The 19,778-nt window shown below is 46.6% G+C and overlaps 1 protein-coding gene across 1 annotated transcript in view; it reads right to left on the bottom strand.

Annotated features, from left to right (window-relative positions):
- LOC146206707 (cell adhesion molecule Dscam1-like) overlaps nt 1-19,778 on the bottom strand; it is a 463,826-nt gene that overhangs the window by 193,065 nt on the left and 250,983 nt on the right. The window contains exons 5-6 of the mRNA XM_084575504.1: nt 11,180-11,349; nt 6,333-6,456 (exon numbers count right to left, since the gene is read on the bottom strand). Of these exons, the coding sequence (XP_084431630.1) occupies nt 6,333-6,456; nt 11,180-11,349 (294 nt within the window). The remainder of the gene's footprint in view (nt 1-6,332; nt 6,457-11,179; nt 11,350-19,778) is intronic.

Below are 19,778 nucleotides of genomic sequence, written 5' to 3' on the forward strand. Positions count from 1 at the left end.
GCCCTGCTAATAATGTATTTATTTCGGTACAAGCACTCAATGGAATTAGATCAGTACGTCGTTTTTCTTTTCCAGCTGCCGCCCAAACTGGGTTAGGCTTATGTTATAAACAACACTGGTGTAAAGATGCGGCGGTTATGCAGCGCATGGAAGACTCATCTCGCAATACATCAGGTGATTACAGGGCCACGACGGGAAAATCAGCACCTTAGAACGCGATACGGGGGCTTTGTAGTCTTTGGAATCAAATAGAGGGAAGCTCAAGTACCATCAAGTAAAGTCCATGAGATACCCAGATGGTACACGCGGCAATAATATGATACGAAGACGGCCTAGTTTGTCTTGACGACTGTTTAAGAATTAACAGCTTCGAGGAATACAGTATTTATTCTGCGCGATTGAATGAATAGGTACCTGTCCAAGTGATTCCTGATACCAGAGCTCCAGAAAAGTGTTGGTAATACACATAATTCCTTGCAACCTTTCTTGCTTCAACGAACATTAACTCACGGGAAACAGCATTCTCTATGAATACACTTCAAACCAAAGCCAGGTAGTCACAACACAAGCCAAAAAGGCAGGTAGTATCAGCTAGTATCAAAATGTGACGCGAAAAACTCAGAAAAAAAGAAACCCTCACAGGACGGTTAGCAGCCCTAATAGCAACTTCAACGATAGCTGAACATCTGCACCTACCTCGCTTCACCTCGATGTGGCCAGCGCGTACATTTGATCTTTCCTTACACACCCTCGCTTGCGGCCTTTCCGGAGCCATCGCATCAAACGAAGGCCTTGAGACCAACCGAACGTTCCAGAGAGAACGTTGGCAGTGCCTTACCCCTGCCCCCAAAGGAGGTCCTAATCAAATTCCCCACTCAAGCAGAGTCTCTCTGCAGTCGATGGCTTCGGAATATCAGGTATATACTAATACGTGTGCGTACTTCGGGGTAATTATAATGAACTGATATGGATTAAAGTGTCGAAAGGTTGCGATGAAATAATGTTCTCGTTACCCTCTGATTTTTTTTTCCTTCAAATGCTACGGTATAAAAGCGTGACGCTAGAACACGGCACCCGAACTTTCGAGATGATGCAATATCCATTTTGGAAGCGTTATTTTCTACGCACCTTGAAATATGCTTCAAAATAGTGCTTTTTTTTTTTTAAATAAGAGTAACTTAAATGTGCTTAAACCTCTACAGTGCCGCAAAACGCGTTTAGACGTACCCTTTATGCCAGTATTTCATTTAATATCCGATAGAAATTTATCAAGGAAGCGCTGCAAGGACTACAAAGCAGTGGCTTCCCAGTCGAAAAAAACTACAGAACTGTGTCAAAAATACGACAAAAAGGCCTGTAGTTCTGTCGTAACCATCAGATTTTTCTGTAGTTCTGTAGTTTTTCTGTAGTATATTTCTGTTGTCTGTAGTTCTGTAGCACTTTTCTGTTGTAACTACAGAAATATCTGATGTTACGACAGATTGTTCTGTTGTCACAACAGGTTTCCCGTCAAAAACCGCACAGAAATTCTGTCGTAACATCAGAAAATTTTCTGTAGTGTTTTTCGACTGGGTTTGAGGTTAAGTTGCGGCCAAGGTGAGCGCATCTTTAAGTAATATGCGTCTACTGTAATTTAATTAAAAACATTTCTTTTGAGCATCGTAATTTACGTATTCTAGACACTTCAGTGTTGCGTAAAATAAAACACCGCATTCTCAGCAGGTGTCTGTGAAAAGCGATACTCCTCGATCCGTTTTTGCTGAGCAATGTAATCCGCAGGAAGTTTTTGCCCAGGGTTCTAACAGCTTTTCGATAAACTAGAATTCTTGATATTTATTATACAGATCGGAACGAAACGGCGGACACGCTATTGAATCTCTGGCGAACCGATTTCTTTATTTTCAGGAAATATCTTGAAACGGCCTTTCGTCTAAATCGATTGCGAGTGTAACGCAAAATATCGTTTTTATGGCCAAACATTTTGACCTTAACCCCTCCCTTATTTTTTAAATTGAATTGAATGCTGCTCTTCGTTATATGCCCATTCTGGAATGCAGACTAAGTGCCGACATTGAGCCGTATGCTAAAAACATACAGGGGAGTTTTGGAGGTCCATGCGCTCATACACGGCATCCTTTGCCATTCTCCGCACTGAGTGAACGCGCTTGGAGCAGGAACCACCCTTAGCCCGAAACTGGCCGGTTCGCTAGCCGGACCTGAGGCCGCAGTGGCTTCATTGGGCTCGAGGCACGGACGGCGGACCGGTGCTCTGTCGCATAATGAGCAAGCTTCGAACTCGGCTCCGGAGGAGCGTCCCTGGCGTCTGGACTTTATTACCACGCCGCAAGCTGCTATAACGAGCAAGAACATTGTTCTCGGTTTCTTTCCAGGTCGCAATCTAAAATGAGTACGATGAGGAAGAAGAGTATGCAAAAGATGGGACGATGTCTTGCTTTCCATGTGCGAGCTTCGTTAAGGCTGAGTAAAAGCAGCGCACCTCTTACTCTTAGGGCCGCTTTTTTGCCACGAAGTACTTTTATTAACGAAGTTGAATAATCACACTGTTAATTCGTCCCCTCTTAGGTGAATTGTTTAGTCTTCCCGTAAATCCTCTGCTGTACAGCAGCTCCGTCATGCTTCATTTGTAATCAGAAGCCGAATATTTTACATTTTTGTTTTGTAGCAGCGCCTCCGAAAACGTCACTGCTTAACTTGGCCCCTCGAAGGGTCACACTGATACAAAGCGAGATTTCCAGAAAATGATTGTCATCGTGCTAACGTACCCGTTTTTTTTGGCGATCACTTTATCGTAACGACTACTCCTCTTGTGACAAATGCTCCTTTCATCCTTCGTCTACTATAGTTGTCAGTCGCAGTTTGTGGCGCCAAGTGTGACAGGTAACCTACAAATAGGACTAGCAATGCAGATGAAGCGGAAGGGCGCACCACGGGAGGAACCGCTTCAAGATTTCCCAGTTAAAATCGATCAGCATAGCTTTTCCGAGGGGCCGAAGAGGGGAACAGGGAGAAGAATAGCGCCGAGCGAGTGAAAACGTTGGTCTCAACTTCCAGCATTATATTGACACTAACCAAACGCATCACAATTGGGAAAAGCCTGTACACTCATTGAGGTAACTATGATGACTGTACTATTGAAATGAGCTAATTACACAAATTTATCAACTTGAGAGAGGCAGTTAAAACACATAATTAATTCATTAAACTGAAATAATTACATTACCAACTTATGCAGAAGTAAGCACGCTCAAATTTTAAGTCGTTTCGCCCCTAGAGTTAGCTTATGAAGCGAGTAATCTATTGATACGATTTTTAGTTGTTGTTTCTTTTGGCAGGTGAGATTGGTACTTCACGTTTTTGAATGCAGCCTCAGTGGTATTGTTAGAATTTGATATACTTCGCCAAGCAGAATAGAAAATATACAATTTGCGCTGTCCGCATTACACGTCCCATGCTAGTTTTTGCAAGGTTGAGGAAAAATTAGCTGCAGAACCGACGCATACATTTCATAGCAAGGAGTAGCCATTCGCATTGCCTATGCCCTACTTCCTCGTCTAGAATGCTGTGCGTCTGAGAACAACTACGTTTTCCGTTTTTCGAGAGCGAAATACCAAGCGCAAATTTCTATGTTGACGAAATCATCTAAATAATTTACGTGCTTATTGTAGTAGAGTTGCTCTAACTAGCATGCAAATCATATACTTTATCAGCTTGCATTGCACCACATTTGCTGTGGACAACAAAAGTTCATATTTCTGTCTATCTGTGCTAAGGTAGGTTGCACTAATTCTCATAAAAAGACAAAAATAAAAGAAATTTCTCGTACTCATATGATCCGGTATATGGCGTTTAACGTCATAAGGCAACGTGGACCATGAGGAACAGCGTATTGGAAGACTCCCGAGCAATTAGGCCACCCTGGGTTCTTTAATGTGCATTAACCTCAGGGAGACCTTACGTTTCGTCCGCACTGAAATGCGACCGGGATCGAGACTCCTCATACACGAGCGAATGAATAAGATTGAAAGCACGGAAAAGTGAACAGAGAACATAAGGGCAATTGAGAAAGGGATTTTATTTCTAACGTTAGAAACCGAACCAGAGAGATTTGAGTCCGTGGCGATAGAAAGCTGAGACCGAGTTCCGCGACAAGCAGCAATTTGGTAGTTCTAGACTAGACATCTCCATTTAAACGCGGGCAGAGCGACTTCTGTGCTTCTGCCACTGGCAGCGCCGCAAGTAGCGAAGAGGACGATGGTCGTCCATTTCTCGAGCTCTCCTGTCTTTCTGCTACCGGCGCCGGGGGAAGTAGCCTTTTCCGCAAAGGTCGGCAATCGGAGCACATTTGCCGCGCACCTGACGCGAATGGCGGGGCTACCCAGCGAGGCTAATCCGCTCGCAGGGCCTCCAGAACCATCCGCGCACCGCACAGAGCAGCTTACCGCTGCGAACAACTCGGCGGCAGCAGTCGCTCTCGTCGACCTGCCAGCGCCCTCCATCCGAGAAAAGCAGCACGACGAAAGTGATTTCAACAAGATTGGCTCTCGGCTCAAGCATGATTTCCTGGAGCCCATAAGCCGACCTACTCGAGACTCTTAACGAAAATTGCTTCCGAACGCTTCCCTTTTATTGCGTTTTGTTCTGCACCGGTCATCGGCTTTATTTTGCCTTTCTCTCCGCCCCTTCTTTCGCTTTTTTCTCCTTCCTGTTATGCGGCGGCCACTCCGAGGAGCACTGCATTCCCGGCGACACAATTGAGGATTGGCGGCTGAGCCGCGTCTCGTTCGATGCCGGACGAGAAAGCACTGGGGACCGGGCGACCAGCCGGATTGGCGTTATTGAACCACCGCGGTTCGGAGACAAGACAGGATGGTGTGGTCGCGCGGGGCTTCGCTTAACGCTGATCCGAGGAAAAAATGTTTACACCTGCGCAAATCTCGTTGCTTTGGATGTCGTTGGGCATGTTGCTGCGGCGGAAGAGCAGCCACTTACGAACATAAGTACCGGTCGTAGGTAAACGGTGTGAACCCGCAGCGTGGCAGTGTGCAAGTGTCAGGCTTGTCAGAGATTCGGAGCCCATGGATGAGTAAAGGAGACGAACACGTGCTGCTGTACAGGAACCTACCACTTGGACGAGCACGCAAGACAAAACACGTCTATTTTTAGTTATTCGAAATAGGCAAATAACTTTTGTTTGTTTAGTGCGTGAGACATTGAGTGAGGGTGGGTGATTCTGGAAACAGTATAATAAATAAGAGCTGGACAAGTGCAGGCGAGTAGCCATAAGACCCGCATAACTTATGGCGAGTTCTCGCTCGTTGTATGTTGCGGCTATGGCAGAGCAAGCTTATAATACAGTTACAGAACAGCAGGAGGAAAATAAAGATGAAGAGCTGACGCAGCAAGGCACCTTCGACTGCTCGCTCGAAATGTGGCTAGAAAATCATAGTCTGCGCCTGGAAGCTGGACATCCCCCTCGCATTACTTTGACCAATTACTTCAACTGCAGATACCATTCGACCTCCGCCGCTGTGATGTTAAAATGTTCCTATTCTATCTCATCGAAATGGCACTCTCCAACGTGTGAGCAGTGCGGGTGTGTTGAAACGATTGCGCTCATAATTTGTGACTGCCCTCAATTTGAGCGTGTGTGTGCCTTGCTGGCTGCTACACTCCGCCGTTTGGGCTCTCGCCTTCTTCTTTCCAGAAAGGGAAGCAGTGGAGGCGCTCCTTAAGTTACTTTAAGAGTACGCTTTCTGCCCCCTTTCAATATAGACCTCTGGGCATGTGACACTCATTTCCTTGGCGCTCTTTCTTTCCCTTTTCTCCCTGTTTCTCCCTTTGTTTCCCTCCCCACGTGTAGGGTAACCTACTGGGCATCGCTATATTAACCTCCCTGCTTTCCTATTCTATTATCTCTCTCTCTCTCTCTCGTAGTAACATTGATGAGTATTTGAATGCACAGGGTTCAGGAACAATTATCTTACTATAAACAACTCGTTCTCCCGGATATCATGAGCCGGAACCGTCGATCGACGCGCTGCGTGAAACCGGGATTTGAGTGAGACGCGGGATTCAGTGGCTTCAGTTCGAGCCCTGCGCAGACACGACCTTCCACTAGACGTCGATAATCGAAAGTATAAGAGGTTCTCGCTGATGTTACAAACTGAAATGCTGAGCTTAGTAGCAAGTACTTTGGAAGACTGAATTTTGGAGCAGTAAACAAAAAAGAAAAAAGGAAATCTTCCATGGCGACTGCCGTGGTGCGTCCGTATACCCACGCCTAACGTGAGCATACCCAGACCCGCTCTTACCTGTGACGGTCAGCTCCCGGTCGGCCCGGTCTTGACCCAGAGAGTTGTTCGCGATGCACACGTATTTGCCGCTGTCGTGGAGGCTGGCTCGTCTGAACACCAGAGTTCCATCCACTTCCTGCATCTGCGTGTGACACGGAAAGCCGGTATTTCAATTAGAGTAATATGGAAGGCAAGAAATATCTCTCCTTTTGTGTTTGCATACTAAACAGATACAAAGGGATATAAAGCCTTCTCTCGCTAGAGAAGCCAGCATACAGGAAGAAACGCTGGCGGCTCCAGGCACATTACTTGTGTACTGTAGCTACAGAACATTGTAGGCTACGTTTCAGACAGACTGTTTTGAGGCGCTTTAAGCAGGGTGCATTGGCCTGCTATTCAGCTCGCTTGAGCTCAAACCTGGTTTTACCATTCACAATGTTGATGAATATCTTCTAAGGTAGCTTGACGAAGCCGTAGAGCTGCTGAGAGGTGACAGTGACAGCAACGCAGTCCCTAAACTAAAATGTTAAACAATATTTTGCATACGTACGAAGAAAAATACGAAAATGCAATATTTATGCATCTGTAAGATGCTTAGGTGAAGGAGTTTATTAATATTTTGAGCTCGAGGTAGTAGTCTTATATTACATTCGTAACAACTCAATAGTTGTGAAGATACGACGGCCTTCCACCAACCAACGAAGTGCGGGGTAAGTACCCGACTTTTGTTCCTTGCTTGTTGACAGAGGCAAGATGCACAGACGGCGTGGGACTGGTTAAAGGGCATCATATGTAGCAAACTAACGTGGGATCAGAGATTCTAGAGCTTCCCATTACACACGGTATAGCTTTGGGATATAAAAAATGCAAAGGATGCACTGTATTTTTGTCTTATTTAGATTTATATGTGTGTCTGCAGAATTAACACACAGAATAAAGAAACAAATCAAATACTGTGCGCCACAAGGCATTGTTCAAAGCTAGGTGAACAAAGAAAAACACACCAAAGCGTTGCAAGGAAATTCGGAAGGTTTCTACCACAGAAGACAAAAGTTTCCTCTAGATGATATCACATGAACGAAACATTTCTATTTGCGACTTGTCATCTTAATGACGAGATTCGTTTTTACTGGAGAAAGCAAAATTGTCGAAATCTCCGCCGATGTATAATACACTTCATCCCCTCCCCCTCAACTCCTTGAAATTCTATTCCGACCTCCGTTTCTCTAAATGGCACGTTAGCAAAGAAAGGTGAAAATAGCAAAGATGAATAGGAAACAGAGTGCTATATCAACGTACCCTGGTGTAAATAACGCAGGGGTTTTGTTACTCGTGGGTCGTCGCTGACTCTACACTCAGCGCTACACTTTGAACGCAGAGGCTGCTGAAGAGTACCGAGCACCTTTCCTCGGCGCACATGGCGAAAATATCAGAAAGATGACAAACATGCAACCGGATTTTTCGAGTAAAAGACACCTTTACTCCTGGCTTAATGGCTGAAACGTGTCTTAAAAAGAGAACGTTTCGAAACATGCTACGTAGGCGGACCTATTTAAAGCCGCGGAGCGCGCTCACTGCACCGAGCGTGGCTATTCTTAGCGAAAGCGTGTTTCGAAACAGCTTCCACAAAGCCGCATCTGGTCAAAAGGTGATCCTCGTGGCACGTAAGCAAGGTCTCTGTGCTTTAAGCCTATCACATTTGAAACTTTGTCAGCGGGAAATAATCGTGACCGTCAGCTAGCGTGGCGGCAGTGGCGCCAACACCGAGCTTACGCCCAACACGACATTTTAGTTGGCTTTTTAGTGTTTGGATGAGCGCAGATGTGAGGGCGAGTCAATGAGAAATCCAGACACAGCGTTAATAGGTCCCTCGTCCGCTTACATGCACCTTGATACTCGCATAATCGCTCATCTCTTAGTTAGCGGCGGTTTTATTCCATATGTGCTCATTCGCCTGCAATCCTAGGCTGCATTATTATGTGGAAGAGCACCAGACATAGAATATGATGCCCCGCTTTAACGAAGCGGCCTACGTGGCCTAGGAGTATCGTGCCTCGGTGGGTTCGATTCCGCCCTCACCCTCGTAACTAAAAGTGGAATACCGAGTTGGCAGCTCATGCCATGTGGTGTGGTCTCGTGACGTCAGATGTCCCGTCAAGCATGATCGGTGCCCGGCCACGTCAGCTGTGTACAATCGCCTGCCAGAGCCATGCTCGCATTTTTTCGCTCACGACAACGCCGGGTTTTCTGCAGGATGGGCATCTGACTGTGCCTTTTGCGTCCCTCATGTGGTGTTAAATCACGCGTGCATTTTTGTAACTGCCGCTTCAACCGTTGCACCACGGCAGCGCAGCTTACTGTCTATTCACCGTCTCAATCGACGGGCAGTGGTCTGCGTTGTCCGTCGCGAGCGCACGTGTGCGGCCATTTTCCCCCCGTGCCGCCGCCGCTGTGTGCGCTGTGTCTTCGGTGGGCACAAAGCCCTCTGGAGTTGCTGCGCGGCTCGTTAGTCGCGTGAGTCGTTATCAAGGAGGCGGCGGCAATGTGCGGCGGGTCTTTACGGGTGCGCTGGGCAAGTCGAGCAGCGCTAGCGGAAACTGGCGCGTAGAGGACGGTCCTAATCAACGCTTAATTAAACTGCGGCACAAGGAGCGCCGGTGTGAGCTGCAGTACTCGCCCTTCGCCGCGTCCTATAAAACTGGAGAAGACGCCTCGGCTCGTCGGTGGCTCAGGTTGTGTACCACGCGCCCCGACTCTAGACCGAAAGGATTTCGTTTTGTTTTATTCCAATGGTGCAAGCGGTTCACGCGATAGTAAAGGTCAGTGTAGGTGCGGCCACCCTTACCGCTGCCACGGTAAGATGGCGGATTTGTGTCGCCGCTTGATTACTCGGGGCTACACGAGACTATTCTTGAACGCCGGGAAAGAGAATCCTACTAGAGCGTTTAAGTAGTTAGGAAATCTTGGCTTCATGTATTGGCGATTGTTCCTTATCGTTTGATTCCGGACCTGTCGAATGATTCCTAAAAGTTAAGAGGGGAAAGCTTTTCTTGCTGCACCTGTCATGTTTCATCACGCTCCTGATAATATGGGCGCATTGGCGATTAGTATAGAGAATGTAATTGGTTTAGCTGGGGTACGCTTAAAAGACTTCGAAAGGCCGTGCTCAGGATTTCACTTGACGCATACGGGATTAGAAAACACGACAGAGCCGTAATTGTGTTATACATAAAATAGACGTTTACCACGCAACACAGCGCACCGAGTTTTGTATGCTGGTATATAAGCACTAAAATTTTCGCAAAAAGCCACTAAAGAGCTCTGGTGTGCAGACACATACATAATGAGCGCAAGGATGACTGAGCGCTACACATTGCTCCGTATGCAGTGTCGACGTGTGTTTCCTGCCCCGTCATTGAAGGCACCGAAAAAAAAAAAAAAAGAGCCTATAACAGTGTGCACGTACGGTCAAAATAACAATACTTTAACCATTTTCGTGGTGACTACAGCAAAGAAAGAAGTCGGGGTAAAAGGCAGCCACTATATGAACTTGAAAACTACAATAACATGCCGTTAATTAACGCGATAAAACACATTTCATATCTCTTGCCGTGTGTGACTGATATGACTTCCAGAAAAAGTCAAATCCCGAAGCGCAAGCCAGGTATCGAGACACCAGTCACCATAGCCGACACTAGCATGTCTGACACCTTTGCCACCAAGTAATGCAGGCTAACTCTTGCAGCTAGCTACACGCCACTGCTCGATAACTAGGAGCACAGAGTATTCCCAAGAATGTATCGTGAGGTGTGAAGATCCGCTTCTAATTACCTCGAATAGAAGTACGCAAGGGTCACGTCTTTCATTATTGAACGGCTTAGCCACCGTCGTTCATTCTTGATATCGAACAGCACTCTGCTACTGACTGATAATTTAACTATAGTGCCAGAAAGCAGAATACATGTTTCCTAAACTTTTCACGCGTTACAATGGCGTGTGACTGACTGGCACCTTTGCATGAGTAATTTTTCATGTTTATCCTTCTCTGAAAAGCCGTGTTGCCACTGGGGGGTGGCAACATCATTTCGCCTGGCAGATTTTACACACGATGCTTACCGACCCGATTTAAAAAGGAAACAAAGACGTCCGCCCAATTAAAGGGTCTATAGCCGGCTATCACAACTGTTTAATTCACGGGCGCAAGGCAGTCGCGAACAGGTATTGCGAGAAAAATGCTGCGACAGTTAAGCCTGTTAAACAACAGCGGTAACATCCAGTGCAGTTCGAACAAATTGTGAAATAGTATGCAAGTTCTTCATATGGCTAATCATGATGACACGCAAAATAGATAAATAGTGCCCGTGCATTGCCGAAGTGTATTTTTAACATTAGTGTTAAGTAGTGTTAAGTTAACGTGGTTGAAGGCTTGTACTCAATCTAACCGCACAGTTGGGGAAGTGTTCTAAGTCAGTAGACTACTACAACGGTGACATTTGACGTTCTCTGATTAATGAAGGAAGTGTAAAATTTGTGAAGAATATGGCATATACTGGCAGCAGAGTATTCCCCGCTTTGGGTATCCCTAGACTTCCTTCTATAATTTTTGTCGTAAAATTATCGGTTCGTGTTTTGAACAGGCCTTCATTAAGAGGTTCTTTTCGCAATATGCAGCTCCCTTTACATTGCATTCAGACACGTTTTTACGCTTCAACAGTCCATGTTTTCGTCCGCTAAATTGAGATGGCGCCACTTTTGCTTTAATGTAGCGTGCGCACAGGGAACGTACTTACAAGGTAATAGATCCATGATGCCTCCCCCCCCCCCCTTCTTTCTTTTTTTTTTTTTTTTTTCAGCGTTATGCTCACCTTGTGGCTGAGGACGACTGGGTGAATCTGGGAGCCGGTTAACTTGTACCAGCGGTAATTCGGCGGCGGGTTCCCGGTAGCCGCGCACGGTATCTTGGCCAGCGTGCCCTCCCGCACTCGAACTCTGCCGTCATGCTCGAGCAGCTGCGGTGCCGAGTGTCCCTTGGTCTCTGCGCAAAGATTCGGCGCACGTATGAGTGTATAGCCCCTTCTGTGGACGCACATCATCCAGGCAGAGTATGTGTCCTGTAAGAATAACTCACGACTATATAAAAAATAATTACGGAACTCTGTCCTTAAAAGGCCCCCGCGTAACTTAGCCGAAGCATGCGGATGCTGCTAGGGCATGGTGCGTTACTGGTGCATAATTAAGATCAACCACCGAAAATGGTTTCTCGCCTCGCCGTGGTTACAGCGCTCAACTACAGATCACAAAGGTGCGGAAAAAAGCGGACGCGTGGCAGCTTGTGCAGTGCCCTTAGTTTGCGACAGGATGATACGTGCGCGCGGCTGTGTGTACCTATTTTTACTTTATGTAAATAAGTAACTGCTTGCACGCTTTGTGTTTCGTAAATGATGTGAAAAGTCTCATACCCTTCTTGCTATGTTCTCTCCGTCGCTTCTATTTCTGCCGACTGCAAGTCCCCCGCGGGCAACATTTCTTGCTTCTTTTCCCCTATATATATATATATATATATATATATATATATATATATATATATATATATATATATATATATATATATATATATATATATATATATATATATATATATATATATATATATATATATATATATATATATATATATATATATATATATATATATATATATATATATATATATATATATATATATACATATATATATATATATATATATATATATATACATATATATGCATGTCAGTGCAGGTTAAGCTGCCTGAGGAGGTGAAAGTTCACTACGGCGTCCTTCATAGTCGGTCGTGCTTTGTGACGTTGAAACCTATATAAAAAAAAAACTGGTTTTTGTATCAGCCAGTACTTTTTAGACCACCATGAATGCCCTATGCACACATGCGAAGTCAGGGCTTGAACATGCCCTGAGATTTCTCGCTGCGGTGGCTCAGTGCCTGGGGTGCTTTCCTGCTGAACAGGTATGTTCAGGCTAAATTAAGGCTGCGTATCGATGCTGGTTAGATGCGAAACGTCCATATACTGTGAGAACCCCTAGCGGTAAAAAAAAAACATAATCCCTCGTGGGCGTGTTCTACTGAGTGGGTGTCTATGGTACGACAGAATCAACTGAAGAATAACGTCAGGAAAACCAGGGTGGCATGCAAGATGGCCCCGCACTTCGCCCCGTGCGTAGAAGAGGAAATGACATAACTTGTGCAGCAGCGGTAAAGGTAATCATCTAGCGCAGCACACTTAAAGCAACGGCTCAGCAATACACTGAACACCAAAACAGCTGCGTGTGCATTCAAAGGGCGTGGTTCATGCGCCGCGCGGAAGGATAAGTGCGCCCTTCTTTTAGGCGCGGCGGCATGCGTCTCTACGGTGCCAGCGTCGACACGCCTGTTATGGACAACTCAGGGTCCATGGTAACTAGTATTAGGAAGCGTGCATGCATGAATTGACCTGAGAACTCGTCAAAACGGGGTTCGGTTACAAGGTTGAAAACGAAACTTTCATGCTGACACAGTTGACACGTGACGGGGGTTGTGTTCTTGATTCCTCTATCACACCTTAGTGGGATAATTTTTGACGCATTTGACGTACAGCACCAGAAAAAGGAGTAGTATTTTGTGCTGTACCAAGTAGCAGAGTGCTTTCCGTTTTGCAAACATCTGACACAATTATCCCTTGCAATTCTACCCTTCCTCCAGCACTTCCTCTCTGTGACATGCCGGGTATCCGCGGAAGCCCGCAGCATGACAGCAAACGTACGTGTCTTTCTCCTTCATTTTAAAATTGACTGGTGCGAAACCAGGATGTGATGAGGGGCACTGCAATGTGCGGCAGTTCATTCACAATACCTTAGTAATACTCAACTTCCCACTTTATGTTAAAACAGCGCTAAGAACACGGACGGATAGAAAGACACGCACACTATCTGTCCGTGTTTCTAGCGCTGTTTTAACCTATTGTCCAACCAACTCGCCCAACAAGCCACTTCCCCCTTTCCTCCGCCGTTCGATGCCTACTGCACACGCCAAGCAGTCCGCATAATGATACCACGTTACAGAATAAAGCTCTCCACGCCTGTCGGCTGAGTGTTATGCAATAGAAGCCAAGCCATGTGAAATGAACGCTGAAACTGCTATAAACTTCACAACTGGGTCGCGTATTCCCAAATAGACCAATTTACTGTACACACGGGACTCGCCTCTTGACCGCTGCACTTGGAGCGCCGGTTCGTAAAAGGTCGTTTCAGTAAACAACAAAGCAGGAACTACAGAAGCGGCATTACGTGCGCGACGATATGGACTTTTCGTACTCAAGGAACATGAGATATGAGTACAGGAGTACTTCTCTCATTTTGTACGCTATGCGTGGCGCAGAGATGTTTTTATAACACGATAACACTCACCAGCCAGCCCAAATCGATTCCTGCTTATTTGGAATCACATTGCAAGATTCCTCCCACCCCCCTTTACTTCTTTTCAATTCGTTGACTACCAGCATTCTAGAAAAGATTCATAACAAGAAAAATGCACACCTTAGAAATATTAAACCAAGGGCAAGGGCGAATATATGATCATTTTGTGGGCCTTGCAGACTTAGAGTAATCTCCGCTGCAGGGAAGTCGAAATCTGAGCCAGTTCCTACATACTCAAAGAAAACACCAATCAAAGCAGGGCGAAGGAAATATTTCAGCCGTCGTAGTGTGCTTCGTCTTTTTTTTTCTTCCTCCGCCCCTAGCTCGTGACTCAGCTCGGCATATTTCTTCCGAGCCCTCATATATAGTCTCGCTGCCTGGCGCTGAGCTGCGAATCCCCTCCATCTTGATTACCTGCTGCCGGCTCGCCGCACGCCAACTCAAGATCGGCGAAACGTTTGAATTATTAAAAAGCGCAGACCTCAGTGGAGTACATCAAATTAATACGGCGCCGCTGGCGTCGTAGACATCTAACGCCTGGCCGCGGCTTTTACTCGTCGCCGAGACATTGTTTGTTTAGGCTCTGAGTTGGACTTTAAGGGAGTTTCAGGCTTAGGCTTAGGGGCCCCATATTTGCGTTGCATACGGTGGCTTCTGCGATGGCTACAGGCCATGACACAGGGTGTTAGACGTCGGATCCGCCATCAGTAAATGATGCTTTCCTTTTGCCTCTATGTCATCGATTAACCTCGCTTAGATTACGAGGGCCGGCTAGCAGGTTTGCTTTCCGGCTCTCAACGACGTACCAAGCCAGCGATGGACATGGAAGAAAATGAATTGGGACATTGCACATAATACGACCTGTAGTCGGATACAACTCAAGTGTGCAGTAACTGCAGCACACAATTCTCCAGAGACAAAAAGCAGTCCGCTGTTAAAGATTTTCTTGTCACCTACCTAAATGAAAAGCTATCCATCATACGAAATTATCAGCTCAGTAATATCAGTGCCCGTGGATTGCTCGATATAGTCCAATACCAAAAAGTGATCTCGTTTATTATTCAGTGGAGCAATTGCGGAATCAATTTATTTCATGCACGGTCTCCTTTCGTGTTGTAGGAATCAGTACTAACTGGCACCCCATAACGTAAAGTAAATTATTCGTTACTGGCCTGGGCTACAGAGCATTTACCGGTCCGAGATCACTGCGCGTGTTGATGTGCTTTCACTGTGGCGATCTTGGTTTGGTTTAAGGGGTTTAGCGTCCCAAAGTAACTCTTATGAGAGACGGCCTAGTGGAATGCTCTGGAAATTTCGACCGCCTGGGGTTCTTCAACGTGCACTGCCATCGCAAAGCACACAGACGCATATTGCTTTTCGCCTCCATCGAAAGGCTACCGTCGGGGCCGGGGATTCGATCCCGCGTCCTTGGGTTCAGATAGTTGAGCGCCCTAACCACTGATTCATTGACCACTGAGCGCCCATGGCAATATAACTGCGTGCCTAAGCCTATAGACAAAAACGAAACGTCACCTCAACGGTGCGGGTTAGCCGGAACAGCTTCGTGTGCGATTCAAGTGCCGCTATCTTGAATACAACGCGAGTGGATGTCGCTTTGACGGGCCATTTTCTTGCGTTATCGGTTCTCTTTCATTCTACGCTTGATTCGAGGGCTGAGCCAATTTCTCTGGGCCCATCTCGTGAGAATTATGATAGCTTCACGCCCCGTGACTCACCCGTGAAATGTCTCCGTTTCCTGCTGTATGATATATAGGCCTGAGAATCATCATCATCATCATCATCAGCCTGACTATACCCACTGCAGGGCGAAGGCCTCTCCCATATTCCTCCAATTAACCCGGTCCTGTGCTAGCTGCATCCACTTGACCCCTGCGAACTTCTTAATCTCATCCACCCACCTAACATTCTGCCGCCCCCTGCTACGCTTTCCTTCCCTTGGAATCCAGTTTGTTACCCTCAGCGACCATCGGTTATCCTCCTTCGCACTACATGTCCTGCCCATGTCCATTTCTTCTTCTTAATTTCGACTAGAATGTCGGTAACTTGAGTTATTTCTCTGACCCACTGTGCACGCTTCCTATCTCTTAATGTTACCCCTACCATTTTTCGTTCCATAGCCCTCTGGGTTGTCCTCAACTTAAGCAGAACTCTCTTGGTTAGCCTCCATGTTTCAGCACCATCGGTGAGTACAGGCAAGATGCAACTGTTGTATACTTTTCTATTGACCGATACCGGTAAGCTGCTAGTCATAATCTGCGAGTGCTTGCCAAATACGCTCCATCCCAATCTTATTCTTCTTATTATTTCCTTTTCATGGTCCGGATCTGCGGTCACTACCTGTCCTAAGTAGACATATTCGCCTACTACTTCTAGTACTTCGCTACCTAATGTAAACTGCTGTTCCTTCCCGAGGCTGTTGAACATTACCTTAGTTTTCTACATATTGATTTTCAAGCCTACCTTTCTACTTTTCCTGTCTAGGTCATCAATCATTCTTTGCAGTTCATCCCCCGAGTTGCTTAGCAAGGCAATGTCATCAGCAAATCGCAGATTACTAAGGTATTCTCCATCTACCCTTATCCTTAACTGCTCCCATTCCAAGTCTCTGAATACTTCCTCTAAAAAAGCTGTGAATAGTACTGGGGAGATTGTGTCTCCTTGCCTAACACCTTTCTTTATTGGAATTTTGTTACTTTCTTTATACAGAACTATGGTCGCTGAGCAGCATGTCTTCCAGCACTTTCACGTACAGCTCATCTACCCCCTGATTTCGCAATGCCTGCATCACCGCCGAGGTTTCAACTGAGTCAAATGCTTTTTCGTAATCAATGAGTGCTATGTATAAGGGCTGGTTATATTCCGAGCATTTTTCCATCACCTGATTCATGCTATGGATATGATCGATAGTAGAGTACCGTTTCCGAAACCCTGATTGATCCTTTGCTTGATTGCAGACTAAGGTTGTCCTGATTCTATTAGCGATTACCATAGTAAATACCTTATACGTAACAGACAGTAAGCTTATTGGTCTGTAAGTTGTAAGGTCCTTAGAGTCCCCTTTCTTATGAATGAGGATAATGTTTGCATTCTTCCATGGTTCCGGTACCGTCGATGACACCAGGAACTGCGTATACAGGGTGGCCAGTTTTTCTAGCACGATATCCCCCCCCCCCCCCCCCGTCTTTCAGCAAATCTGTAGTTATCTAATCCTCTCCAGCTGATTTCCCCCTTTTCATAGTTTCTAGTGCTTTCTTGACCTCGTCCTTCGTCACTGGTGGAACGTCTGACTGTTTTTCCCTACCGCCAATCTCGTTACGGTCCTGACTACTTTGGCTACTGTAGAGATCTGTATAGATCTCCTCGGTTACTTTGACTATCTTGTCCATATTCGTGATGACGTTGCCCTCCTTGTCTCTTATCGCATACATCTGGTTTTTGCCTGTGCCCAATTTCTTCTTTACCGCTTTAAGGCTTCCCCCGTTCTTTAGAGCATGCTCAATTTTCTCCATGTTATACTTCCTTAAGTCGGCCACCTTGCGCTTATTGATTAGCTTTGATATCTCAGCCAATTCGATCTGGTCTGTTGGATTGGAAGCTTTCATACTCTGGCTTTCAATCCAACAGACCAGATCGAATTGGCCGAGAATCGCGAATTACTAAATGTGCCGGAGGTGTAACTGTTTTAGAGTGCCTTTTGCACCTGAGGAAATTCAAAAAGTTTCTAACAACTTTTAACAGCTTAAACGAAGTGCTCTAAGCTGGACCTAGGAAACTTGCTTTCTTTTAATATTTCTGATATGTTGATAAGGCGGTAAATATAGATGAGAATCACAGGGCTACTGGAAGTTTATTTGTGCAGGTTAGCGCATTGAGATATTTCATCCTCTCTGGATATATTCCGAGCGCTAAGTATGTGTTTAGAAAGGTTGCAGCTGTACGTTTGGAATCCTTGGCAGACGTTGCTGGCGTATATTATACAAACTATAGAACTAATAAACCCGAACACAATAAATGCCACTCCCTCATCCGGTGGCATTCCATATATGGTAAATCTAAAAGCGGTCTGTCCCTCATCGGGACTGCGTAGAAAATGAGGCTTTGCAATTCAAAAAGTTCATAACCCATGTGTGGACGATGAATGAACAAGTAGCGAGACAATTCCTGCCTCCTGGGCACTTGTTTCGCCACGTGCGTGTGCAGTGTGCGTGATATCAATGTCCGGCTCAATACGTGCTAGTGGATGCATGTAACATCAATATCTGAGAGCTAGGGGCGCAGTAGCGCAGAGAAAGGACAGAAAGTGCAGTCCTGATTGATTTAACCGTCCCCGTTACACTGGGAGCGACGAGCAGCACGTGCTAGCTAGCTATGAGATCTGCACTGAACACCAGGAGCTTCGCTACCAACGCTCACAACCGCCTCCCCGGCACTTGAATATAGCCAAGCGAGCTTACCTGAGCATTAGTACATAAACCGAGCAGGAACGATTTTGATTAGTACGGTGCCGGTGGAGAGTAGTGCAAACTATGCTTCGCTTATCTAATGCGACCAATCGGAAAGGACTGGACGGATTAGTACCGTAAGAATACAGAACCTACCCTGATGCTCACAAAATTGAATCACACAGGCGTTTTGGAATGTATAGGGCTGCTGAGAGGGCGGCAGTCGCATGCTTTCGAATCGGCTGCCATGTAAAGGTGGGTTCAGACGAGAGGACCGGAACGCGGAGGGTCCGCGCGCGTCATCGCTACCCGCGCCCCACGTGACGCCGACGTCACTGCTCTGAGCGACGGCGGGCGAGCGGCGTGGCCGTCCGGCCGGAGTGGACTGAATATGCCAAGCACCTTTTTCAGTCCGCGCGGACCGGGCGTCCGCCGCGGACCAAGATTGTTTTTGCTCTTTTTCCTTTATCGCTGCTACTTCCGCGTTGCTATGCCCGCGCTTTTCGTCTCGTATTCAGTTAGAGCGGCGTATTGTTTGTTGTGCATGCGCTTCGTCGTTCGCTGCAGTGCATCGTGTTTTGTGCTTGTGGGTGTGCCAGAGTTGTAGCTTTACTCGATTTTTAGTGCTTATTATAGGTGAAGTAGCGAAAACAGCGCTCAGTGATGAAGCGACAGTCACGTTTTTAGCGCTCGTTGAGAGCTGCCCACCGATATAGAATATTGACGATGCTTGCAATAAATGAACGCTTTTTCGCTTCCTCGTCGTCCTCGCACACTTCACGTAGAACAGCCAGAGCAGCGAGACGACGGTTCCGCCCGGCGTTGAGTGCGCCGCCACCGATGGGAAGGAGGGTACACGCAGATGGTCCGCTGGCTTCGTGTGAATGCTCGACGGCCGGATCGACGCGCAGATGCGTGGTCACGTGGCACCAGATCCGCGCTGACGGGCGCGGACCATTCACACTCCGGTCCTTTCGTCTGAACCCAGCGACGCCTGTGTTCGAGGAGGCTATTTAACATGAAAGAACTTCGGCGACAATACCGCGTAAGAGAACGTCCTCCTCACCACACCTTTTTCTATTATGTTCATAATATTTTAGCCCGTTTGCGTGTGACAAGCGGTACAAAAGAAAAGCAATGGTATTTCACGTACATTCGTGCTATGCCGAATCAAGCCTGTTGGTCACGGCACGCAAGAGTCGGACCTGCTGCAATAGCTGCCAAAAACGTCTCCACACCGCGGCAAGCTAAGGCCATTAGCTGTCATCTCCTCGGTGACCGCGGTGCTAACGGTTTTACCGTGCAAGGCCTCGCGATTCGCTGACATTGTGCCGTTCCTTTTTTTTTTTTTTTCACACCTCTCCGTCGCCGTTTCGGGCAACTTCCGCTTCGACGCCAAGCATCGGCCGGCGCCCCTGACCCGGCCTTTGCACAGGGGAAAATACAAAGCGAGCAAGAAAGTAAAGAGCACAAAGGCAACGAGATATCGTCGGGGGCCAGTGTGAGCTAAAGATTGGAGAGTGCGCGTATAAGTGCCGCCCATGCCGGTTT

Source organism: Amblyomma maculatum, chromosome 1, assembly GCF_055883805.1.
Source record: "Amblyomma maculatum isolate TAMU_Amacu chromosome 1, ASM5588380v1, whole genome shotgun sequence".
NCBI lineage: Eukaryota > Metazoa > Arthropoda > Arachnida > Ixodida > Ixodidae > Amblyomma > Amblyomma maculatum.